Source organism: Mobula birostris, chromosome 14 (assembly GCF_030028105.1).
Source record: "Mobula birostris isolate sMobBir1 chromosome 14, sMobBir1.hap1, whole genome shotgun sequence".
In the NCBI taxonomy this organism is placed as follows: domain Eukaryota; kingdom Metazoa; phylum Chordata; class Chondrichthyes; order Myliobatiformes; family Myliobatidae; genus Mobula; species Mobula birostris.
Genome location: NC_092383.1, coordinates 55235318 through 55262035, shown reverse-complemented (window position 1 = coordinate 55262035; position 26718 = coordinate 55235318). Strand labels below are relative to the sequence as shown.

Below are 26718 nucleotides of genomic sequence, written 5' to 3'. Positions count from 1 at the left end.
CCTGGATATGTTTTGCATTGAGTCACTGAGTTTCTAAATCTTTGGTTTATAGTAATAAAGTCAATTTGATTTCTAGTGTTATCACCTGGACTTTTCCAGGTCCACAAGCACCTTGGATGTTTTTTAAAGCAGGTATTCATAATGACCTGATTATTCATCTTGCACCATTCTACCCATTTCTCACCTCTTTCTTTCCCCTAGTCCAAATTTTCCTATGGTATTTCCATCAGCACCTTGTCCTACCTTAGCATTTAGATCTCCCATGACAATAACAATATCTTGAGGTTTGCATCCATTCTTTGCTTGTTCAAGCTCTTCATAGAATTTATCTATATCCTCATTTGTTCCATCTGTTGTTGGTGCATATACCTGTGTAATTGCTAAATCAAATGGTTGTCCTCTGAATCTAACAAGGAGCACTCTTTCTGATATTGCCCAATGTCCTAAAACACTTTTTGCCATGTTTTCATCTATAAGAATTCCTACTCCATTAGTATGGATGTTCCACAAAAATAAATTAGTGTTTTATTTCTATTCTGACATGTTCCAGCACCTATCCAATGAACTTCGCTAATTCCCATGATGTTAATCTTTAGTCTTTCTATTTCATTTATCACATTGTCCAATCTTCTTGCTTGATATAGGGTTCTTACGTTCCAAGTGGCAATGATATTCTTTTGTGTTACTTTAATTTTATGAGCAGTAGCTTGATGAGAGTCGGGGATCCCCTGCTGACCAGAATCAACTCTACTGAGTGAAACATCTTCAGAATTGTCTTGAAGAGCCTCTTGACGCTGTTGTTGTGTGATACATTTTGTGAGTTTGACCATGGTTTTCTTAGCAAATAGATTCTAGGAAACCTAGTATCTAGCAACAGTGGTTTGCTATTGCCTACTGTTGGGCGAACTGAAGAAATCGCCATTTCTCTTCCCAAATGTTCGTCCGCCTGTACTATAGCCATTGACATTTGAGGTCCTAGCTCATCCGCCTTCTCCGTCATAAGTTCAGTTACTGAACCTGCAGGATCTGCCGTTGGCCTTCGCTCGTATCCTGAGCAGGAACCCTTGTAGGTGCTACCGTTCTGGGTCAGAGCGGCCCTGGGAGCAATGAATGACTAAGGGGTAACTCCACTTTCTGAAAGTTCTGAAAGTCCCCAATCAGAGCCTCATCACCAGTTGCAGTTTAGAGTCATACCCAGGACCACACTTAATGTTAGCCTAGTTAAAAATCTCCAACTCTCACTGCCTTTTTTTTTTGCTTTTATACTTGTGCTGAAATATCTGCAGTTTTATCTCGTACTTTGCAAGAGGGCCTGTGTATAGATCTTAAGATGATTGTCCCTATTTTTGTTCCTCAGTTCAACTAACATGACTTCATCTGATCTTTCTGGAAGGCCAGCTGTGGTTGTTTCCTTAGCTGCTATAGCTATGCTAGTACATAGTTCAACCCTGTCTATCTTGGCTAGTTTTGCCTTGTAATCAGCAATGCTCTATTAACTTTCCTGACCATCTTCATATCCTGTTTCAGTCATGGCCACACTCACTTCATCACCTTTAGTCCTATAACCTTGTTGGTTTATTTTAAAAGTATATGGGTGAAGCTCTGACCAAATGCCTTTCCTTATATTTTTCATAGAGGTGGAGGCTATTTGGACCATATTTCTACACCAGATCAGAGCAATCCCATCTGTGGCATTTTCCCCACTATTTTTTTCTGCTCCTGCATAACCTCTCTTGTGTTCATCAACTTCTGATTCTTATGTCACACGCTTACACTAGGGGAAATTTACAGTAGCCTGTCATTCTACAGGAATATCTCTGGAATGTGGGATGAAACTGCAGTGTCTGTGGGGGAATGTGCCCAGCCAGTCACTGGGAGTATCTAAACTCCACACAGACAGTGGACAGCATACTAGATCAGGTGTACTGTGCATCAAAGTAATGCTTTTTCAACTATGTTGCTGTGTTTCACATCTAACTTTGGACTTCTCCTTTATATATTGCTGTGACAGGCTTTGCCGGAAAGGAAAGAATTAGCCCTGGCTATTGAAACTCTCTGTGTTCACCTTGAATAGATGCCACCTTACTGCATGTTCTCTTCAGGCACGCATTTATTTACGTATCTACTAATCATATGTATTCACTGACATATAATCAAGTCCCTGCCCTCCTTTCTACCTCTGTTTTGTATGGAGCTAGTGTGCACAAAGTACTTCGAAAGTATTAAGCGTCTGTCATTAGATTGTGCTTCTACAAATGCAGATACATTACCCTGTATGAACTTGAGTAGTTTAGCTATTATGTATGTCTGCAGTAATGGAATTCCACATGAATATTTGTTCCTTTAGTTGGTATATTGTTCAAACAATTAATGTGTTTGTCTTATAGGCAGCTGTTTAACATTTCTGTTGGGCTAATTTTAGCAAATCGAGCAAAATTAATAATGTAGTTACTGTTGTGCGCTTTTATCTAAATATTGATGACAATTTATAAAAATGATGGAAATATGTAAGTATATGAATGCCTTTAATTTGTGTGCAACAAATCTTACTGGCAAAGCATTATCTGGTGTTACTGAAGGTGTAATTTTTAATTATTTACTCTTCCAATTTCCTAGAATGATTTCTTTGTAACTAATGTGTGAAGCTGAATGTTTGAACATTGACCATAAATAAATGTTATTTTTAGTGCTTACTGTACTGGTGCAAGAAAGGAAGTGGAAATAGATCGGACCAAAGATGGGAGTTCAACTATAAATTCAAAAAGCAGGTGTGCACTGAAGTTTTAAGTTGATAATTAGTGTTTTCTAAATGTAGCTTTTTTGTGTGTTTTCTAAATGTTTTAACAATATCACAGATTTTTTTTTCAATTTATGGAACTAAGTAGAAGTTGCATTCTCAGTTTTACCTCTGGGTAGATACCAAGCTAAGTGCCACTTGTTACCATAGATATGTCGTTTGCTTTTATCAGACTCTTCCGAAGGACAACTTATTTATGGTTAAACTACTTGCATTTAAGGAAATCACAAGAGTAACAGAAAGCATGCTTTTGATGTAATTAAGATGGACAAAAAGGCTCCAAAGAAGCAAAATTGTCAAGCGAACCGGCCTGGAGAACTTAACCACTAGGGGGGTGGGGGTGGAGTTTTCTATTGTAGATATCCTAGGTGTATCCTGACCCTTGTTGAGTCCAAATAGAAATATTAATAGAGTAAAAGGGTTACGTCTGGCCTTGACTTCCCTGAGCTAGGTAAAAACTGTCCTTTGGATTCTTATCTCTATAGAGAAACTATCAGTAGTTTTTTTTTGAGGAATTAATAAGCAGGATATACAAAGGAAAATCAGTGGATGTTGATTATTTGGATTTTCTGAAGGTCTTTGACAAGGTGTCATACATGAGGCTGCTAAACAAGATAGAGCACATGCTATTACAAGTAGAGAGGCAGGGTGTGTTGAAGCAGGGAATCTGTAGAAGAGCTTGGAGAGATTAGGAGACTGGGCAGAGAAGTGACCGATGGAATACAGTGTAGGGAACTATACGGTCATGCATTTTGGTAGAAGGAATAAAGGTATGTTATGTTTTGTAACTTCAGAAACTAATTGAAAGAAAAACAGAGGAGCCAGGATACTTGCCTACTGAGTTTTTTTTCTTTTTCGTGAGGCACTCACATATGATGTGACATAATGGCATATACTATTCATGTACTACTTACATATAAACAAAGAATGCTTAATCAAACAATATATTTACAGTATTACTCAAATACTACTTAAATAATAAATTCACTGCAATCCTCCTTGCTTAGCTATAAACTCCAAGTCAATATAGAATACATTTCAACTCAAATACATAGCTCATTGCTCTCTGGTCGTTATATATTACAAATTATATTATAGACATCCACAGAATAGTAATTTTTAAATTGTCCCATTCAGCCCTAAAGATTTAATTGCTGTGGATGATTTCTTACTTTTGCAGGATGACGTCTTTTCTGACAAGGGGGATCATTCTACTTGGCAGATGAGACTTGTGGCTGTGAAATAATTCGTGGGTTTTGCAGCCTCCGTACTGGTTCCAGGAGTTGACTCTGGAACTTCAGGAAGTTGTACAGCTCTGGACACTTTTCTTCTTTAACAATCCAGTCTAGTCTCCTCAACTGGTCGATGCGTTCTCTCCAGATGACATCATGCGCAATCTCTACTGTGTAGCATACTGGTCCAGTTCTCTCCTTAATCTTTCCAAGTACCTACTTCTCATCTCTGTCATCCTTCTCTGGGAGTGAAGCATCAAACCTCCTTGTTTGAGGAGAACTGAATTTGTTTCAGCTGTTTGCCCTGCAAACTCCTTTTGAGATTTGGTTTGGGGAGATCCAAGTGTGAGCGCAAGGAACGACCCAGGAACAGCATAGATGGTGAGTGGATGGCTTTGCAGTATGCTGTATCACGACATGCAAAGAAGAAATTGGCATGCTTCTGATTCACTGCAGTGTGTTCTTTAAACTCTGAACCAACCTTTTTGCCAAGCCATTCATATTCCATTTATTCTCAGGAATGACAAACTGTTCCACAACAAACTGTGGTCCATTGTCACTGACTAAGTGTTCTGGGATACCGGTTCTTGAGAAGAGGTTTCTCAACACATCAACAGTGTGTGAGGTTATAGCGGAGGCTATTGGGAACATTTCTGGCTACTTTGTAGCTGTATCCATTGCTACCACGAAATCCGTTCCCACAAATGGTCCAGCAAAATCCACATGAGTCCTCTGCCAGAGCAGTGCAGGCCTTTCCCAGGGATGGAGAGGCACTGTTCTTGGCATCTTCTGGATGTGTATGCAAGCTGCTCAATTTACTGATCTATCTTAGGGCACTAGACAAAGCTTCAAGCCAACAACTTCATTTTGACCATGCTCAGAATAATGCCGTGTATTGCAACTCCTTAAACATTTTAACTCTCTGTTTGGGTGGTACAACAATTCTCAGTCCCTATAGAAGGCAACATCCGTCAAGGGCAAGTTCATCTCGGCACTTTCTGCTTTCCCTTTGGATCATTTCTGCCAGAACGGGGAGACTTTCAATTTACATGAGGGAGAATATGCCAAGAGAAATGTCCACATTTGTAAATTCTTCAGGTATTACCTTTGCCAAGGGTAAACTGAGCAACCTCTCAGCATTTCCATGACAGGCTGTCCTCTTGAATTTGATCTTGTAATTGTGTCCTCCAAGAAACAGAGCCCATCTCTGCATTCGTGCTGCTGCCGTTAGTGGAACACCCTCCTGTGGATTGAAAATGGACAACAGTGGTTGATGATCAGTAATGAGGGCAAACTCTTTCCCATACAAATACTGGTTGAAACGTTTTACACCACAAACCAAACTCAAGGCCTCTCTATCAATCTGTGTGTAATTTTTCTTTGTAGTGTTAAGGGAATGTGATGCAAAGGCTGTGAGGCCTTCACGTCCATCACATAACATGTGACATGACTGCACCTATACCATAAGGCGAAGTGTCACAGGCAAGCTTCACTGGACAACGTGGATCATAATGTGTGAGTACAGTTCTGATGTCACCATTTCCATTGCCTTTTGGAAAGGCATCTCACTGCCTTGTTCATTGCTATTTCTTCCTAATCTGCAGTAATGAGTTCAAGGGTTGACACTCTCTTTGGTCTTGGGGCATCTGCCATTTCTGGAATTCTCTCAGCACACTTGTGTAATGTGTCTGTCAATGGTGTGACCACAGTAAGTGATGCTTGATTTAAAGAATTCAGACTTGTCACGTTGTGCTGTGGGCCCATAATCTTCTAATTGTTAACACTATTGAATCTTCTAATTGTTAACACTATTGACAGTTTGGAGATGTTCCCTGTAATTCCTTATTTGTAACGTTGAGTGCTTGGGCAGCCTGTCAGCACTTGGTCCATAGCTATCTGCCAGAGTGCAGGAGCTACTTCAAAAATAAGCCTATTATAGCGATAAAGCCCTTTGTGGGTGCTTATGGTGAAAAACACTTTGGGCTGTTCTTCCATCTTCATCTGTAGGTAGGCCTCAGCTATGTCAGCTTTGCTACAGTGTTTCTTTCCAGAAAGATTTGCAAAGGTATCCCCTATCCTAGGCAGAAGGTATTGATCTACTCTCAGTACTGGATTGATGGTGACCTTAAAATCACTGCAGATCCTGACAGACCCAATCTTCTTGGCTACTGGGACCAGTGACATTGTCCATGGGCTCCATTCAACCTTGGAAAGAATTCCTTCAGCCTCCATGCGATCTTGCTCACTGGCTACTTTATCATGGATGGTATAAAGAACCAGACAGGCCTTGAAAAACTTGGATGTTGCATTTTAATTTAGCACTATTTCATCCTTTATATGTTTGTGTTTTCCGATGCCGCCCTCGAACACTGCTGTGACATCGTCCAGTACCTTTTCTAATCTACTTTCAGCTGACTCTGTTACAGGGGATGTGGTATGCTAATAGTGGATGGATCTCCACAATCATGTTGTAGTTGCCTCAACCATTCACAGTCCCACAATGTTGGCCCTTCTGTTTTTTGGTTGTGTACTTCACTATTATGAATGTCACTCTCACAGGAGCTATTATTTCTCCAGTTTAAGTTCTTAAGTAGGATATCTGCAGGCTTCAATTTGGTATCTTTGAAATGCCATTTGAACTTATTTTGAGGAATGACTGAAACGTCTGAGCTAGTGTCCAATTTGATTTTAATTAATTTGCCATTCACTTCTTTTCTTTTTCAATCTTTTTATTAGTTTCATAAAATATAAACATAACATAGCAATAATACAAAATTGTTGGAAATACATTGTTATACTTAAGATGAGTAATTATAAAACCAAATAGTATAAATTGACAAAGCTCCCAATCATGTAGGACAACAATGAATAACACAGGACAAAAAAAAAATAACTGGAGAAAAATAATGAAAAAGAAAAAAAACAAAAAAAAGCAAACCCCACCCCCAAAAAAAAACAATCTAAACAGAATTAGTCAACTAAACTAAAAAGACTTGGGCAATTTTAACAACGTAAAAATGGAAGAGAAGAGAACCTTAGTGTCAACGACTCCATTCCTCTCAACCAATAGTACAGAGAAGTAAAATAAGTTTGGAAATGGTCAAATTACATCATATGAAAATGCTGAATAAATGGCCTCCCAAGTTTTCAAATTTAATGGAAGGGTCATAAACCACACTTCTAATTTTTTCCAAATTCAAACACAACATAGTTTGTGAAAACCAGTGAAATACAGTAGGAGGGTTAATCTCTTTCCAATTCAGCAAAATGGATCTTCTAGCCATTAAAGTAAGAAATGCAATCATCCGACGAGCTGAAGAGGTTAAATGATTTGAGTCTATCATTGGTAATCCAAAAATAGCAGTAATTGGGTGAGGTTGTAAGTCTGTATTCAAAACTGTTGAAATAATATCAAAAATATCTTTCCAATATTTTTCCAACAAAGGACATGACCGAAACATGTGAGTTAAAGAAGCTATCTGGAAATGACATCTATCACATATAGGATTAATATAAGAATAATAATGAGATAGTTTATCTTTGGACATATGAGCCCTGTGCACTACTTTAAACTGTATCAACACATGTTTAGCACATATGGAGAATGAATTAACCAATTGAAGAATTTTTTTCCCATTTTTCGATCGGTATAATAATCTTAATTTCTCTTTCCCAATCAGTTTTAATTTTATTGGAAACATCAGGACATAAATTCATAATTATGTTATAAATAATTGCTACAACACTTTTCTGAGAGAGATTTAGATCTAAAATTTTTTCCAAAGTATCCATTGGATATGAGTGTGGAAAATGAGGAGAAGCCATAATTAAAAAGTTTCTAATCTGTAGGTATCTAAAAAAGTGAGATCTGGGTAAATTATATTTATTAGAAAGTTGATCAAAAGACATGAAACAATTATCCAAAAATAAATCACAATAACGTACTATACCTTTGGTTTTCCAATCAAAGTAAGCTTGATCCATAATGGAAGGTTGAAAAAGGAAATTAGATGTAATGGGACTTGCTAAAATAAATTGAACCCAAAAAATCTTTGGAATTGAAACCATATACGTAAGGTATGCTTAACTATTGGCTTATTCATTTGTTTATACAATTTAGAAGAAATAAAAGGAAGCGAAGTTCCTAAAACCGAACCCAGAGAAGACCCTTGTAATGAATTACATTCAAGATTTACCCAATGTGAATTTAAAGATACATCCAAATCTTGTAACCAAAATTTTAAGTATCGAATATTAATTGCCCAATAAGAAAATCTAAAATTCGGGAGGGCGAGCCCCCGCTCTTTTTTAGATTTCTGTAAATACCTTTTACTTAGCCTAGGATTTTTGTTCTGCCATATATATGAGGAAATTTTTGAATCAACATTATCGAAAAAAGATTTTGGGATAAAAATTGGAACCGATTGAAATACATATAGAAATTTAGGCAAAGTAATCATCTTAATAGCATTAATCCGACCAATCAAAGACAAAGATATTGGTGACCATTTAGTAAACAAAAGTTTAATCTGATCAATTAAAGGTAAAAAATTAGCTTTAAATAAGTCTTTATACTTTTTCGTAATTATTATCCCTAAATATATAAATGAGTCAGTAACCAATTTAAATGGTAAACGCCCATAAATAGGTACCTGCTTATTTAGGGGAAATAATTCACTCTTATTAAGATTCAATTTGTAGCCAGAAAAATTGCTAAATTGAGCCAACAAAGCTAGAATAGCAGGAATTGACATCTCCGGATTAGAGATATATAATAACAAATCATCTGCATATAGTGATAATTTATGTATTTCATTTTCGCAGGTAATACCAAAACTGTTGGGAGAGTCACGGATAGCAATTGCTAAAGGTTCAAGGACGATATTAGATAGTAAAGGACTAAGTGGGCATCCTTGCCTAGTACCACGAAATAGACGAAAAAAGGGAGATCTTTGATTATTAGTACAAACCGAACCTACCGGGGAATAATATAACAATTTAATCCAAGATATAAATATCAAACTAAAATTAAATTTCTCAAGCACACTAAATACATAAGGCCATTCAGCTCTCAAAGGCTTTCTCAGCATCTAATGAGATAATACATTCCGGGGTAATAAGTGAAGGGGTATAAACAATATTCATTAACCTCCTAATTTTAAAGGATGAATAACAATTTTTAATAAATCCAGTTTGGTCCATAGATATAATTTGAGGTAATACCTTCTCTAACCTATTTGCTAAAATTTTTGAATCTACATTCAAAAGAGGTATCAGTCTGTATGATGCACAATCAGTAGGATCTTTATTCTTTTTAAGAATTAAGGGAATAGAGGCTTCATAAAACGATTGTGGTAATTTACCTAAACTGATTGCTGCTTTGAATATTCTAGACAACCACGGAGAGAGGATAGAGGAAAGGGATTTAAAAAATTCCACTGTAAACCCGTCTGGACCGGGTGCTTTACCAGAATTGAATGATGAGATTGCAGTTATTATTTCTTCCTCTGTAATAGGAGTTTCTAATGATAAGCAATCTTCGGGTGATAATTTTGGAAAATTCAGTTTACTTAAAAAATCATGCATGGTATTAAAATCATGAGGAAAATCAGAGTAGATATAAAGAGGTATAAAATTCTTGAAAGGTTTTGTTTATCCCATCATGATCAACTGTCAAAGTATCATCGTGTTTGCGAATCTTAGTAATTTGACATTTAACAGAAGCAAATTTCAATTGATTAGCCAATAATTTACCCGATTTATCACTATAAATATAAAAATCACTTCTAGTTCTCATTAACTGATTTTCAATTAAGGATGTTAATAGTAAGCTATGTTCCAATTGAAGTTCAACTCTGTGTTTGTACAGCTTCTTACTGGGAGAAATAGTGTATTTTTTATCAATTTCTTTAAGTTTATCAACCAACAAGAGTATTTCATTCTTAGCACGTTTTTTTCAAACCAGCCGAATAGGAAATTATCTGACCACGGATATAAGCTTTAAAAGCGTCCCAAGCTGTTCCATTGGAAATTTCTTCCGTAGTATTAATTGAAAAGAAGAAATCAATCTGTCCCTTTATAAACTTGACAAAGTCCAAGGCTTGAAGCAAAATAGGGTTAAATCGCCATTGTCTATTAGTACAAGAAGTATCCATTAACTTGATAGAAAGTTTCATTGGAGCATGATCTGAAATGGCAATAATGTTATAATTACAATCAATTACAGATGGGATTAATCGAGAGTCAATAAAAAAATAGTCAATTCGAGAATAAGGACGATGAACATGTGAAAAGAATGAGAATTCTTTATCCTTTGGGTGTAGAAATCTCCAAATTTCTGAAATTCCAGAATCAAACATAAAAGAGCTAATAAGAGTAGCCGACTTACTCGGTAAAGCCGGGCTACCTATGGATCTGTCCAACATGGGATTCAAACATAAATTAAAGTCACCGCCCATTATCAACATATACTCGTTTAAGTTAGGAAAGGAAGTGAATATGTGTTTAAAAAATTCAGGATAATCCATATTCAGAGCATAAACATTAACCATAGCAACCTTTTTATTAAAAAGTAACCCAGTGATGAACAAAAATCTACCATTAAGACCTGAGATAATGTCTTGATGAATAAATGTAATTGAGGGATCTATAAAAATTGAGAGGCCTTTAATTTTGGCTTGGGAGTTCGAGTGGTATTGTCCTTTCCAAAACTTAAAGAAGCATTGATCCTCTTTCCTTACATGAGTTTCTTGTGCAAAAATAATATGAGCATTCAGTCTTTGGAATACTTTGAAAATCTTTTTCCGTTTTATTGGATGGTTTAAACCATTTGTATTCCAAGAGACAAAATTAATAATGTGAGCCATAATTTAAGATTAACCCTTAAATTAATGTTAATTAATGTAAAGGGTTAACCATAATGTGAACTCATGAAATCGGAAGAGGAATACATGATCAGAGAGGAACTGGAAATCACGACACTGCAGACATCTTTGTAGTACTAAATCAGCCCAATAGAAAAAATTAAAAAAGAAAAAGACTACCCCACCCACCATCCCCAAGAACCCCAAACTAAGCCAGAAAAGGCTGAAGAAAGAACTAACTATACTAAATCTAACCCCATTTCTGCAGGAGGCAACTCCAAAGATATATTATATAGATGACCCCCCCCCCCCGGAAACTGATATATATAAAAAAAATTAAACACTATACTAAAATAATCTACATAGTATAATTACTAAGATACGTAAATAAGAAAAAGTTAGTATCAATATGTATGATTAGTTAATTATAAATGAGAGTAAGTAAAATATCGCTTCCAAAAAAAGGGGATTATGGGAAGAAGAAACATAAGAACATGGCGTCCCAAAAAGAACAAAGGAGATTATGCAAAAAGAAAAACAAATTGCCATTTTAATTGTACAGAAACAAAAATAAAGAACATATAACTGAAAATGATCGTCAGATCAAATCGTTAGTAATAATATCGGAAAACAAAAAGTTAAGGAAAAATTAAAAGAAAGTAACGTTATTTGCAAGAAATAACTACTTTATGTAAGTTGTAAAGTATTAACTAGTAGTAAGCACAAAACAAAAATCTTGAGCTTATAAAAAACCTTCGTTGTACGGTAGTAGAAGGTTTATTTTTTTTTTAAAAAAACACCAGGAAAAAAAAACTGATACTGAGAGCACAGAACATTAATTAAAGGGTGGTGTCCGCATCAGATGGGTAGTTATCATCCAAAAAGCTTCGAGCGGCGGTTATGGAATGGAAGACGTGACGAGATCCATCAGGAAGAGAAATTCTGAGACGTGCAGGATACAGTAATGCCGGTTTGAGATTTTTTTGATAACATTCCGACATCAGAGGTTTAAAAGTCAGTCGTTCCTTCATCACTTCGGGTCTGTAATCTTGAACTATCCTGAAAGAATGCTGGCAATAATCATCCCTGGATGATCTGGAGAAGCTGTTCTTTAACTTTAACATTTAACATTAACATTAACATAATGGAAACGAAGAATAATTGGTCTCAGTTTGGATACAGCCGATGTCGACTTTGACCGCGGTATACGGTGGGCGCGGTCAAGTAATGGAGGCTCATTGGGAAAAACTGAACGTATCCTTTAAAAGTTGAGCAAAGAATATTGAAGGGTCTCCATCCTCAACATCCTCGGGTAGACCAATTATACGTAAGTTTTGTCTTCTCGATCGATTTTCAAGATCGATGACTTTGGATTTAAAATGTTGCAGTTTAATGGTCGAAGCTAAATTCTGCTCTAAGTTCTCGACTTTTGAATCCGTCTTCTGAGATTTAATATCCAGTTCAGAGATTTTACTTCGATGTTTTTGAACTTCACAACCCAGGGATTTCAGAGATTCCGTGATTGATTTTCAATCTTCATTAAGACTTTGACGTTGTTGTTCAAATTTATCAGATAAACTTTCAGATAGATTTTGACGTTGTTCCTCGAACTTTTCCTCTGGAAACTTCATCATAACCTCATAAGATAGCTCCGTTTGTTTAGAGTCACCTTTTCTTTTTCCTCCGTTTCCGTCAGAATCTTTCCCATCTTTGGCTTTGAATCTTTTACTCATTTCTTTAAATTCCAGAGTTGCAATTTAAGAAAAAATCAGTAAAATAGAATAAATTTTCTGGTGTGGGTAAAAATTGATTAGATCAAGGAGATCATAGGTTAAAAAAGATAACAGGAATGGAGCGGAGCCAGAAGCGACCTCACTCCATGAGCGCTCCCTGCAGAATCCCTGCCATTCACTTCTGATGTAAATCATATTGCTTGTCTCTTGTTAGTTTTCATATTGTAAATTTTAAGGCTACCCAATCCTGTGTAACTCATTATTGTCAGATTCTTCATCAACACCATGGAGATTAGTGTTTTTTTTTAAAACTGCATCTTTTTAGTCTTTTTCTCTTCCCTGTGCAGTCTATTTATTTTTGTATGCCCGCCATGCTCTTTGCATCCTACTTCCCACTATTCAGGACATTTACAAAGACAGGTGTGTAAAAAGGGCCTGAAAAATCATTGGGGACCTGAGTCAACTGAACCACAGCTGCTACCATCCAGGAAACGATACTGCAGCATAAGAGCCAGGATCAACAGGATTCTTCCACCGGGCCATCAGACTTTATTTTTATGTTATATTGACTGTCCTGTTGTGCATACTATTTGTTATAAATTACTATAAATTGCACTTTGCACATTTAGACAGAAGCTTAATGTAAAGATTTTTACTCACGTACATTAAGGGTGTAAGTAATAAAGTCCATTCAATTTAGTTCAATTCTCTGTTACATTTTCTGCAAGTTTTGCCTTTAAGCTTGCATTTTTTCTGGTGTATGTGAGCCCCTGCCATAACAGTAACACAATTTATTCTGTTTCAACTGCTCTTTTAAATATGAGTTGTACTTTGTTTAGTGGCCATTTTTGAATGCTTTCTTGTAAGTTTCCACAAACCAAACAATCTTTCAGTGCATCATTAAAGCCCATCATTGAATTGATACCTATTGAATATTAAAAGGCCTAGATAGAGTGGATTTTGAGAGGATGTTTTTCAGAAGTGGAGGAGTCAAGGACCGGAGGGAACAGCCTCAGAAGAGAAGGAAGTCCATTTAGAACATAGAACCGTACAGCTCAGGAACAGACCCTTCAGCTCACAATGTTGTGCCGAACCAATTAAAGTAGTAATTAAATGGCCAACTAAACTGATCCCCTCTGCCTACGCAGATGTGAGAAAAATAGACATTATGTGCCTATCTGAACACTTTTTGAAAGTCTGTAGTCGATCTGCTTCTTCCACTACCCCAAGCAGTGCATTCCAGGCTCCCATCACACTCCGGGGTAAAAAAAAACTTGCCCCTCACATCTTGCAATTACGCCCTCACACCTTAGGTGCATGTCCTCTGGTATTAGACATTTCAACCCAGACAAAAAAAAGCTCTACGTATGCCTTTCATAATCTTATAAACCTCTGTTAGATCTTCCCTCAGCCTCTGCAATTCCAGAGAAAACAAGTTTGTTCAGCCTCTTGTTACAGTACATGCAAGCAGCATCCTTGTAAACCTCTTCTGCACCCTCTCCAAAGCCTCCACATCCTTCAAAAACTGGGTCAAGTAGAATTGTATGCAGGACTCCAGACATAGCCTAACTGGTGTTTAATAAAACTGCAACACAACTTCCTGACTTTTGAACTCAGTGCCTTGACTAATCAAGGCAAGCATGAATATAACTTCTTAACCACTCTTTCAACCTGTGTACCCTCTTTCAGGGAGCTATGAACTTGGACACCAAGATTTAACTGCTCATCAATACTATTAAAGTTCTTGCCCTTAACAGTGTACTGTTTCTTTAACATTTGACCTTCCAAGGTGCAACACTTCACATTTGGCTGGGTTTAACTATCTGCTATTTCTCCTCTCATATCTGCAACTGATTGATATCATGCTGTATTCTTTGCCAGTCTTCAAAGCTATCCACAACACTACCAATCATTGTATTATCTGCAGACTTATATTTTCATCCAGATCATTGAGATATCACAAACAGCAGAGGTTTACAGATACAGATCCCTGCAGAACACCAATGATCACAGACCCCCAGTTAGAATAAGTCCCTTCGACCACTACACTCTTGTCTTTTATGGGCAAGCAGTTCTGAATCTAAATGTCCATCATGAATCATATGCATCTTAATCTTCTAGATAAGCCTCCCATGGGACCTTGTCATGGTGCCTTGTCAGGACCATGTAAACAACATCCAGTGCTCTACTTTCAACAATTACTCTCATCACCTCATCAAGAAACATGATCAAGTTAGTGAGAAACAACTTGCCCCTTGCAAAGTTAGGTTTGCTCCCTAATTAGGCCATGGTTTTCCAAATGTTATGGAACAGATGTGGAGGAATTTCTTTTGAATAGAGATGTGGAGGAGTTCACCGGACAGTGGCAAATCCTTGGGATTTCTTGTCAGAGGCAGCTGTGGAGACCAAGTCATTGGGTATATTTAAAGCAGGGTTTAATAGGTTCGTGGTTAGTAGGGGCGTCAAAAGTTACAGAAGGGAAGAGAGGGATAATAAATCAGCACGATCAAATAGTGAAGACTCAATGGACCAATGGCCTAATTCTGCACTGTCTTATGGTCTGTTGAAAATTTTGACTGCAAGCAATGTAGTTTCTTATTACTAAAGTCCTTGGAATGCTGTTGAAACTCAGATTACTGGGTAACTTAGACCTGTGGATTTCTAGCACAGAAAAGTGTTCACACCTTTAGGAGTATTTAGATTTTGTTTGGTGGAAATTAATAGCTGTCATGCTTTAAGCTACAATCTAATTCCCAGTTAATTTTTTTTGTCTTTAAAATTTCATTTGTTTTACCTCCCTCACATATTTGCTGTCAGAGCTAGTAGATGAGTCAGTTTGTAGTTGAAATGGTTTATTGTCAAGTAATTTGTACAACTTGTATCCATCAGTCACCTAAGTTGAAGAATGGCTGTCAAAATGGACTACAGTTTCCTAGACAGTATGAACAAGTACACAAGAACCCTGACCAAGACTGCTACTTATTGCAGATCACCACTCTCAATTTCATCTTCACACCTGTGGTTATGGGAATGACATTAGCTTTGGTAAGATCAAGTTTGAATGTTCTAAATGTATTAGTGTGCATAATTTTCTTTGGTTTAAATTTGTTGTGCTTCCAATTTCCTAGTATTTGTAGTATTTCCTAGCATCACATCAGCCAAAGAAGGGGATAAGGTGGGGTGTGACAAATACCTTTGCAGCTTGACTGATAATTGAAATTACTATCAATCATTTCCATTCTACATGCCTATATCATTAACCATACATCTGTAATATTAATCAAATTAGGAAAATAGAAGATATATTGATTATGGGGAGCAAGGACATGGCAGACCAATTGAATAATTACTTTGTTCTGTATTCACTAAGGAGGACATAAATAATCTTCCAGAAATATTAGGGGACAGAGGGTCCAGTGAGATGGAGGAACTGAGTGAAATACTTGTTAGTAGGGAAGTGGTGTTAGGTAAATTGAAGGGATTGAAGGCAGGTAAATCCCCAGGGCCAGATGGTCTGCATCCTAGAGTGCTTAAGGAAGTAGCCCAAGAAATAGTGGATGCATTAGTGATAATTTTTCAAAACTTGTTAGATTCTGGACTAGTTCCTGAGGATTGGAGGGTGGCTAATGTAGCCCCACTTTTTAAAAAAGGAGGGAGAGAGAAACCGGAGAATTATAGACCGGTTAGCCTAACGTCGGTGGTGGGGAAACTGCTGGAGTCAGTTATCAAAGATGTGATAACAGCACATTTGGAAAGCGGTGAAATCATCGGACAAAGTCAACATGGATTTGTGAAAGGAAAATCATGTCTGACGAATCTCATTGAATTTTTTGAGGATGTAACTAGTAGAGTGGATAGGGGAGAACCAGTGGATGTGGTATATTTGGATTTTCAAAAGGCTTTTGACAAGGTCCCACACAGGAGATTAGTGTGCAAACTTAAAGCACATGGTATTGGGGGTAAGGTATTGATGTGGATGGAGAATTGGTTAGCAGACAGGAAGCAAAGAGTGGGAATAAACGGGACCTTTTCAGAATGGCAGGCGGTGACTAGTGGGGTACCGCAAGGCTCAGTGCTGGGACCCCAGTTGTTTACAATATATATTAATGACTTGGATGAGGGAATTAAATGCAGCATCTCCAAGTTTGCGGATGACACGAAGCTGGGTGGCAGTGTTAGCTGTGAGGAGGATGCTAAGAGGATGCAGAGTGACTTGGATAGGTTGGGTGAGTGGGCAAATTCATGGCAGATGCAATTTAATGTGGATAAATGTGAAGTTATCCACTTTGGTGGCAAAAATAGGAAAACAGATTATTATCTGAATGGTGGCCGATTAGGAAAAGGGGAGGTGCAACGAGACCTGGGTGTCATTATACACCAGTCATTGAAAGTGGGCATGCAGGTACAGCAGGCGGTGAAAAAGGTGAATGGTATGCTGGCATTTATAGCGAGAGGATTTGAGTACAGGAGCAGGGAGGTACTACTGCAGTTGTACAAGGCCTTGGTGAGACCACACCTGGAGTATTGTGTGCAGTTTTGGTCCCCTAATCTGAGGAAAGATATCCTTGCCATAGAGGGAGTACAGAGAAGGTTCACCAGATTGATTCCTGGGATGGCAGGACTTTCATATGAAGAAAGACTGGATGAACTGGGCTTGTACTCGTTGGAATTTAGAAGATTGAGGGGAGATCTGATTAAAACGTATAAAACCCTAAAGGGATTGGACAGGCTAGATGCAGGAAGATTGTTCCCGATGTTGGGGAAGTCCAGAACAAGGGGTCACAGTTTGAGGATAAAGGGGAAGCCTTTTAGGACCGAGATTAGGAAAAACTTCTTCACACAGAGAGTGGTGAATCTGTGGAATTCTCTGCCACAGGAAACAGTTGAGGCCAGTTCATTGGCTATATTTAAGAGGGAGTTAGATATGGCCCTTGTGGCTACGGGGATCAGGGGGTATGGAGGGAAGGCTGGGGCGGTGTTCTGAGTTGGATGATCAGCCATGATCATAATAAATGGCGGTGCAGGCTCGGAGGGCTGAGTGGCCTACTCCTGCACCTATTTTCTATGTTTCTATGTTTAGCTGGTTATGCAATCTGGGACCGTTTCAAGAAAGATACAATTAAATAAAAACCTTTTTTAAACAGCTGGCTTATTTCTTTGTCACTCTGGTACTATTGTTTCAGGAGTAGGCAAAATTCGAAACATTGCAGATACATCGTGTGGGGGAAAAAATGTCTTGTTGTAATCTGTGGAAAAATCTTGTGACTAGTATTGCAAAAGTCTTCCATGGACAACTTTATTAATTATTTGCAATATTAAACCAAATTACATATGTTTAAAAACTTGTTTGAAGGTTGCATTGGCTTTTATTCGGATTGATTTTAGCTGCTGCTGAATTTACTTCATATAACAACATTTGTCATACCTATGGAACATCATCTCTGTGGTATGCAAGTTTTGTAGGCTGTCTTACAAGTTTGCCGTTAAAACGTTTACTGACTAATGTACTGTATGTTCAGCCTTCTCAGGTTGTTAAAAGCCTTTGTTTCTTTTACAGTTTACAATAAATGTGAGCACTGATATGAGGCACCATCGTGTCAGAATGCTCTTTCAAGACTCCCCGCTTCCACAAGGCAAGAAGCCTAAAAAGGACCAAGGACTCCAAGTTATCTTGGATCCTGTGCATAGTGTGCGTTTACTGGACTGGTGGCATCCACAATATCCCTTTTCTGCCAGTATTTAGTATTATTTCCCTTTCAAACAATACAAAACTGGGAGGAAAAAATTGGCACTTAATTGAATTGCATGTTAGATATGGAGAATGAGTTCAGTTTATAGAGAAGTGACTTAAGGAATGTAGAATTTTGTGATTCATAAATGTCAAAGGTGATTAGCAGCTGAAATGCAAGTATTGAGGGCTGAAGTGTATACAGCATTTGGAGCCCGGATTTGAGAATCAGGAAAAACTAATCTTGTCTGGAAAGTAATTTGTTTAACAGTAGTTCATCTTTACATCTTTCTCATTTTATACACAGAATTTGCAGATTGCTTGATGTTGTAGGAATTGGTTTTCCCTTATTTTGACAGTATGAAATATTAAATACTTGGCAATGATATATGAGCAGTAAGAAGTTGCATATACTGAGTACCCATGTCACTGAATGACGATCTCATGTAGTATGCAATGTTTTAAATTAGCATTGGTGGTAACCGATAGAAACATTGCTCTCTTTTTAATATATTTCCACAAAAGGTGATTGCTTGCTTTTATAGTAATCTGGAGACTGGAGCCAAAAGTTAACTCATTGTAAAGAGGATCTTTGTATGGTGCATTATTTTGAAGTTCCTAAATTTCTCTGTTAATTATATATTATTTAATTCTGCACAATTAGAAATGGATTAAAATATACTACATTTAGTTTTGATTTGTATAGTTTGTTGATGGGATTTTGATTGCAGTGGAGGATTGGTTTAGAAATGCACAAAGTGGTTGTGAATTACACTTGAAAAGCAAAAAGCTGAAATTACCAAATTGTAAATTGATAATTTAAACATTGTGCATTCAATTAATCTAAACCATTTTTGAACCTCTGGAAAAATTAAAAAATTCATTAATGTTTCCAATAATCTGAAAAGAATCACCCTGCTTTTTTTTGCATTTAAAATTTCGCTGCTTGCTGTCTGTGGACAGAAATTGTCATGCACAATACATGAAAGATGCTGATTTCTTTAAATGAAAATGATTTGGAACACTAAAAGTGACTGATTTGTCAATTGAAAATTGTTTCATTGTCATACTACTTGTTTTATATTGCAGAACTTGATTTGTTTTGAATTGGCCTTCACTACTTTTAACACGCTACCTGTCTCCATTAAAAACTACATGGTCAAAGATTTCATTAATGCGAATGTGTTACATAATGAAGTAAAGTCAAACCCAAATCAATCTTAACTTACTAGTCATGATAAATTTCTGTTAGTGGAATGTGATGAGTATGAGTAGTGTAATTGAATACAATATCATGGATAGATAGCATGGATATCATGTTTCTGATTGACAGATTTGATGATTGCAGGAAATTGTAGAAATACTGATTTTGCACAGTACATGGCAGCTTGTTTCAGTTAGTGGCACATATTTCAATGCTATGTGAAATTGACAGCAATGTCCTTTCTTTACTGTTTTACGTGAAGTACGTTGTATTTGAATTTTTTGGAACAACGTTTTTCAAATGTGCATGCATATACAATATAATTAGACAGTTTGGAAGTTGAGAGTTTATAAATCGGATGGTTCTAAAATGGCATTGCACATGCACAAAATGCGGAAATTTACAGCTGAGCTTAAGAAAGTTGCAGACCTTTTAGCTTCTGGGAAACCATTAGGACATAGCTACTATTTTATCTCAAGATTTTTTTCCTCAAAATTGTTGGAATTGGCCTTTAATTGTGACTGTTGGTTCAAATTTTACCATTTGGTGCATTTATTTATTAGTATATGTATTCAAAGGGTAAATAATTTGCCAAATTTGTTTTAATCTTATATTTTAACCATAAATGTAAAATTAAATGTTCAATTTTCAGCCAGGGATGATTCATTTGTACATCAAAATAAACATGCTGTGAAAATTCAAGCTTACTACTGTCCCTAGTACACTTCCTTTATTTCTTCTAAAAGTAAAATCTAGTATTTCTGTGAAATGTAGCTAATTATTCATTAAAGTCAGTACCTTATGTTTGGTACATGTTCCAAATTATTCAGAAATTTCAGTTAACATTGAAGAAATCTTCTGTTAGTTGTGAAGGTGATTGTCTTTTTAAAATGTTGACTTTGAAAACCAGCATCTCATTTGTAAGTAGCATGCCCAGAGTAATGTCTTTTATCAGAAGTTTGCTTCATCTCAGAAACCTATTTGCTTAACCTTTATTTCTCCAAGCCTTCTTTTGCAGTACACACAATGATCAATGAATATTAGGCAAAGTTTACATATGGATTTGCTATTTTTTGACACAGTGAAGGGGGTTTATGGATCACCTAGTTTTACACTGCTTTTGAAGGTCATCTGATTACGCAGATCAGCTTATGAGCTATCATTTAAGTTTTTGAGTGTGTCTTGAAATCATTTAATTTCTCACCTGGTAATTTACAAAAATGCAGAAAACTGAACTAACCAGAAATTTTTCAGCCAATGCCAAGTACTGTTGGTTACATGCGTGCTACTGAAGTACAGCTGTAATGTCCAAGACACTGGACAGAAGTTAATGATATATCCATCTGTGTTCTGAGTAGGAAAAATTAATAAGTAGTAGATCTAAATGTTGATTAAAAGAAAAATTAATTTTCTAATTCTGCATTCTGGATTTAGTCCTCTTGTGGTATTGAGTTAATATATGCATAATTAGAGATATAAAGACATTGGAGGAAAGTAATTAAGTTTCACTATCAAATATAGCTGTCTAATTGTTGGCATATTGTTCAAATGTAACTTAAAACAGATCTGCAAATTTGTGTAAATACCCTATTTTGAAATGAACTTCTCTATTGAGATTAAATAATTAAAGTACCACTAAGTAGACAAAACAGATGTGGATGTATTCATGTGAGGTATTGATGTCGTCTGAAATTTCACTGCTATTGAACATGTACTAATATTGCAGCAAGCCAGAAATTGTATGACTAAATATTATTCAAATTGACTGAAATATATCATGGTTACTTTAACTGGACTATGTAAGTGTTGAACTTGATGTTGGTTGACAACTGATGAGCATGATTTTCTTCATTCTTTTCTTGAAAGTTTCTTTCATTGGACAATTAGAATTTTCATTTTAAAATGTACAACATAAATTTTATGAACATTTAAATAGCATATTTGCTAAACAAATCATTTTTGAATGACATTATTTTCATTTTTAGACATTAGTCTCAGACCTTAATAAAGTTCATGATGGTATAAATTTCTGTGCTGTAAGTTGTGTTGATGAATTTCTAAACTGAATATCATATTAGCAGCTTCATTGGGGAAACTGAAGAGCTGAGGACAAACATTTTTTTAAATCTGATTTTTGAATTTTAAAAAATTTAAAATTTGTTTAAATAAGGACACTTTCTTTTTTGGGGTGAGTTTGTATTCACTTAAGAATGAGAGAGGTTTTTCAATATCATTTGATAAATGAATATATGTTGTTGATCCACATTTTAAGGGGCATTGAAGAGAAGAGTAAAAGAAATTTAGGAAAAGAATTCCAGAGATGAAAACGGTAAACACTATATCTCAATATTGTTGGTGGAAATATTAAGATCTGGAATTATCAAGAGGTCAGAACTAGAAAATAGATATCTTAGTTTGGTGTTTATGGCTATTTTGCAAAAGGTGTAACCTTTGTCCCCTACAAACCTGCCATTTTCAAAAGTACACACTTTATAAAACTAACCAAAAATGTACGCTTTATAAAACTAACCATTACTTTAAAGTTTCAATGTAATGGACATTATTCTCTTAATTGTATGACTTTATCTGATTGTACACCATCACAAAATATATTCAATAACAAAAGATGAAGCTCAATAATTCTTTCATCCCACCCTTCTACCTTCCCCCTCTGAACTTGCCTATTAAACAACCATCTTGGGCTCCTCCCCATCCACTTCCCTGTCTTGCCCTGGCTTCTGCCTCTTCCTTTCCTGACCTGCTGAAGGGCCTTACTCCAGAATGACTGTCCATTTCCCTGTGAATTGACCTGCTCCAGCATTTTGTGCATGTTGCTCCTGATTTCCAGCATCTGCAAAATCTCTAGTCTCCATCAAGCACAATCTTAAAACTTGTGAAGGGACTGGAATTATAGTTTTGTATGTAGAAAACAAAGCAACTAGTTTCTAATCTTGGTCAATGTAATCATTGTAGCTTAAGTTTTAATGGCTTAGTCATTGAATGTGTATACTATAGTGACATTAATCCCATTTTTAAAATTCCCCATTGATCCTACAACTTACTTACACACCAGGAACAATTTGTTGTGACCAATCCAGGCTTTATAATGGGAGAAAACTTAAGCACCCAAAGGAAAAATGTGGCAATGGAGAGAATTTGCAAATTCTACACAGGCTGCACCCAAGATTAGGATTGAATTTGGGTCTCCACCACTGAGAGAGTGATTTCACTAACTGAGCAATGTAACAGGTTGAATCAGTGGTGGGGAAGGGAAATGTTAGCATGCATTTCGAGAGGACTAAAATATCAAAACAAGGATGTAATGCTGAGGCTTTATAAGGCACTGGTGAGGCCTAATTTGGAGTATTGTAGGCAATTTTGAACCCCTTATCTAAGAAAGGAGGTGTTGATATTGGAGGGGATCCAGAGGTGATTCACGAGAATGATTCCAGGAATGAACGGCTTATCATATGAGGAATAAGTGATAGCTGTGGCCTGTTATTTGCTGGAATTTAGAAGAATGAGGGGGTATCTCATTGAAACCTATCAAATGTTGAAAGGCCTATGTAGAGTGGATCTGGAGAGGATGTTTCCCATAGTGAGGGAGTCTAGGACCAGAGGACATAACCTCAACAGAGGTGAGGAAGTGTTGACTATTTAGGAAATGCATTGCACAACTCGTAATTAATGGCTCATACTTTATTGTACAAACAACGATGTAACTATGTTGATCCCGGGCCAACAGCTTAAAACATGATTTCTATTGATCTCTCTGTAACACTCACAAAGAACACTTGTCCAATTTGTAACACCAAAACAGGGGGTCTCAGTTGGCCGGGTGATCGATCCTTTCTTTCCCCAGCCCCTGGTATGGGGGAAGTTCTTCCTTGCGCTGGTGGGTCTCTTGATAGCACATTCGAAGTGTCCACTTTTATATTTGTTCCTTACCAATTCAAATATTGCATTCCAGTGTCTTTGGCTGTAGGTTATCTGATTGACCTTTAACAACTTTTTATTGGCTCTGCCAATAGAACGGAGGAGAATGGGGTTGAGAGGGAAGTAGATCAGCTTTGATCAATTGGTGGATCAGACTCGGAGGGTCAAATGACCCAGTTCTGCTGCTATGTTATGGTGTAAATGAATTTGAAGATAGGTGAAATCTAATCTGCAGACAAAAGTATTATAATGTTACAGATATGATCACTAGGTGGCAGTCTATTACTGTTCTACACAAAGTCATTGAATCTTGCATATGTAGCTCATATTTTTCAGCACTGCTGATTCCATTCAACCAATCCAGGTGAAGTGTGATTACTTAATCACTATTAAAAGATTGGAATATACTCCATAATTTGTATATTATACCAATCAACTCATCAGCATAAATACAAGAGGTTCTGCAGATGCTGGAAGTCTACAGTAACGTACTCCTGATGAAAGGTCTCAGCATGAAATATTGACTGTTTATTCCCCTCCATAGATGCTGCCTGGACTCGTTCCTGCAGCATTTTTTGCTTAACTCATAAATGTAACCTGGATAATTCTGTCAATGCAGACACTGATTATGCAATGCATATCATGATAAACTATGGTAAGCATTTCGCCTAACCTCAAATTTCCTGCCATGTGGAACTACAATACAAACACCTGAAAAGAATTGGTCTTATTAATTTAAAATGAAGCTTATAGGGAACGTGATAATATCTAAACACAAGAAAATCTGCAGACTCTGGAAATCCAAAGCAACACATGCACAATGCTGGAGGAACCCAGCAGGCCAGGCAGCATCTATGGAAAAGAGTAAACAGTCGACGTTTCAGGCCAAGACCCTTCATCAGGACTGAAAAGAAAGAGAAGTCAGCGTAAGAAGGTGGGGGGAGGTGATAGGTGAAACAGGGAGAAGTAAAGAGTTGGGAAATTGATTGGTGAAAGAGATAAAGGACTGGAGAAGGAGATACCTGATAGGAGAGGACTGAATATGGAAGAGGGGGAAGAGGGAGTAGCACCAGAAGGAGGTGATGGGCAGGTAAGGTGAGAGAGGGAAACAGGAATAGGGAGTGTTGAAGAGGTGGGCAATTAGTAGAAGTTTGAGAAATAGATTTTCATGCCATCTGGTTGGGGACTTTCCAGACGGAATACAAGGTGCTGCTTCTCCAACCTGAATGTGGCCTCATCATGGCAGTAGAGGAGGCCATGGATTGACATTTCAAAATGGGAATGGGAAGTAGAATTGAAATAGGTGGTCACCAGGAGATCCTGCTTTTTGTGGCGGACGGAGTGAAGGTGCTCGGTGAAACAGTCTCCCAGTCTACGCCGGATCTCACCAATATACAGGAGGCTACACCTGAAGCACTGGATACAATTGGGATGGCCCCAATAGACTTGCAGGTGAATTACTACCTCACCTGGACGGACTGTTTGGGACCCTGAATGGAAGTGAGGGAGGAAGTGTAGGGGTAGGTGTGGCACTTGTTCTGCTTGCAATGATAAGTACCAGGAGGGAGGTCAGTGTGGAGGGATGAATGGACAAGGGAGTCGCATAGGGAGTGATGCCTGGAGAAAGTGGAAAGGGAGGGAGGGAAAGATGTGGGAGGATTGGGTGACAGCATATGTACGCGAAATGAAAGAGATGCAGGTGAGGGTAGTGTTGATGGAGGAGAGGAAGGGATGCAGGTGAGGGCAGTATTGATGGTGGAGGAAAGGAAGCCCCTTTCTTTGAAGGAGGACATCTCAGTTGTGCTGGAATGAAAAGCCTCATCCTGAGAGCAGATGTGGTGAAGATGAAGGAACTGAGAGAAGGGGATGGCATTTTTGCAAGTGACAGGGGGGAAGAGTCCAGATATCTGTGAGAGTCAGTAGGTTTATAGAAGATATCAGTTGATAGACCATCTCCAGAGACGGAGACAGAGATATCGTGAAAGGGGAGAGAGGTGTTGGAAATGGGCCAGGTAAGTTTGAGGGCAGGGTGGAAGTTCAAGGCAAAGTTGATGAAATTAACGAGTTTAGCATTGGTGCAGGAAGCAGCCCCAATGCAGTCATAGATGTAGCATAGGAAGAGTTGGGGAGCTATGCTGGTGTAGGCTTGGAACGTGGAGTGCTCCACTTAACTAATAAAAAGGCAGACATCGCTGGGATCCTATGTGAGTGCCCATGGCTACACCTATAATATGAAGGAAGTGGGAAGAGCCGAAGGAAAAATTACTGAAGGTAATGACCAGTTCTGTCAGTCAGAGGAGAGTGGTGGTGGAGGAGATCTGGTTGGGTCTGTTATCCGGAAAGAAGCGCAGAGCTTTAAGGCCTGGGGATTCGAGCCAGGGGATTTGAACTAAGCAGGAGAAGCTGGACTGGGTTTGGAAGAGCTGACCTGGGTGGAGACTGTGCTGCTGCTTGCTACTCAGAGGTACCGGAGTTGGTACCTTCGAGTTGACGTAAAGGCAGCATGAAGTGAAACCGAGAGTGATTGTCCTGGATGTTCCTTTTGCGATCGCAAGACCTTGTTGGACATTGATTGCTGCAGGTCTGCTTCTCTTATTTTGTAACGAGACAGGTGGCGAGGCAGTAGTGTCAACTTGGTTGTAGCTAGGACTAGGCCTCAGACCTCAGGCTTGCGTTGTAGCGTGGTATCTGGGCTCGGTGGTGGTCGCTCCCTTTGGTGCTGCCCTCCAGTGGTGGATTGGTGGAATTACAGGCTGAACTGTGAGGAACCAAATCATCAATTTGTTAGATTTGTCGCCCAGGACTTGGACTAAAGATTTGTTTTCTTCTGTGACTATGTTTCTTTTTCCTTTCTCATTATTTCTCATGTTTTTGCACCTTGGCACCAAAGGAATACTGTCTCATTTGAATGTATCTATGTATAGTTTGAATGACAATTAAACTTGATTTGATTTGATGGGGGAGTATCCAAAATCATGTAAGGGACATATCAGAATAGATAGAAGAAAACAATTAATAATTGGGTCATTAAAACAGGTGTAAAGTGTGGTTTTCATTTTTAATTTCAGTATTAACATAACAATCAGGAGAATAACGTTCTTTATTGTAAATATAGAAAGGCTTATTACTATAAAAAGTATTCTCCCCCCCCCCGAAGTTTTCATGTGTAGTTTTACAACATTGAATCACAGTGGATTTAATTTGACATTTTGATAATGATCAACA

General features: G+C 37.6%; 1 protein-coding gene across 1 annotated transcript in view; it reads left to right on the top strand.

Annotated features, from left to right (window-relative positions):
* The window catches only part of tmem183a (transmembrane protein 183A), a 43563-nt gene extending 21980 nt beyond the window's left edge, over positions 1–21583 (top strand). Inside the window, exons 6-8 of the mRNA XM_072278584.1 lie at positions 2688–2768; positions 15515–15670; positions 18183–21583. Of these exons, the coding sequence (XP_072134685.1) occupies positions 2688–2768; positions 15515–15670; positions 18183–18368 (423 nt within the window). The 3' untranslated portion in view covers positions 18369–21583. The remainder of the gene's footprint in view (positions 1–2687; positions 2769–15514; positions 15671–18182) is intronic.
* The last annotated feature ends 5135 nt before the right edge of the window (positions 21584–26718 follow it).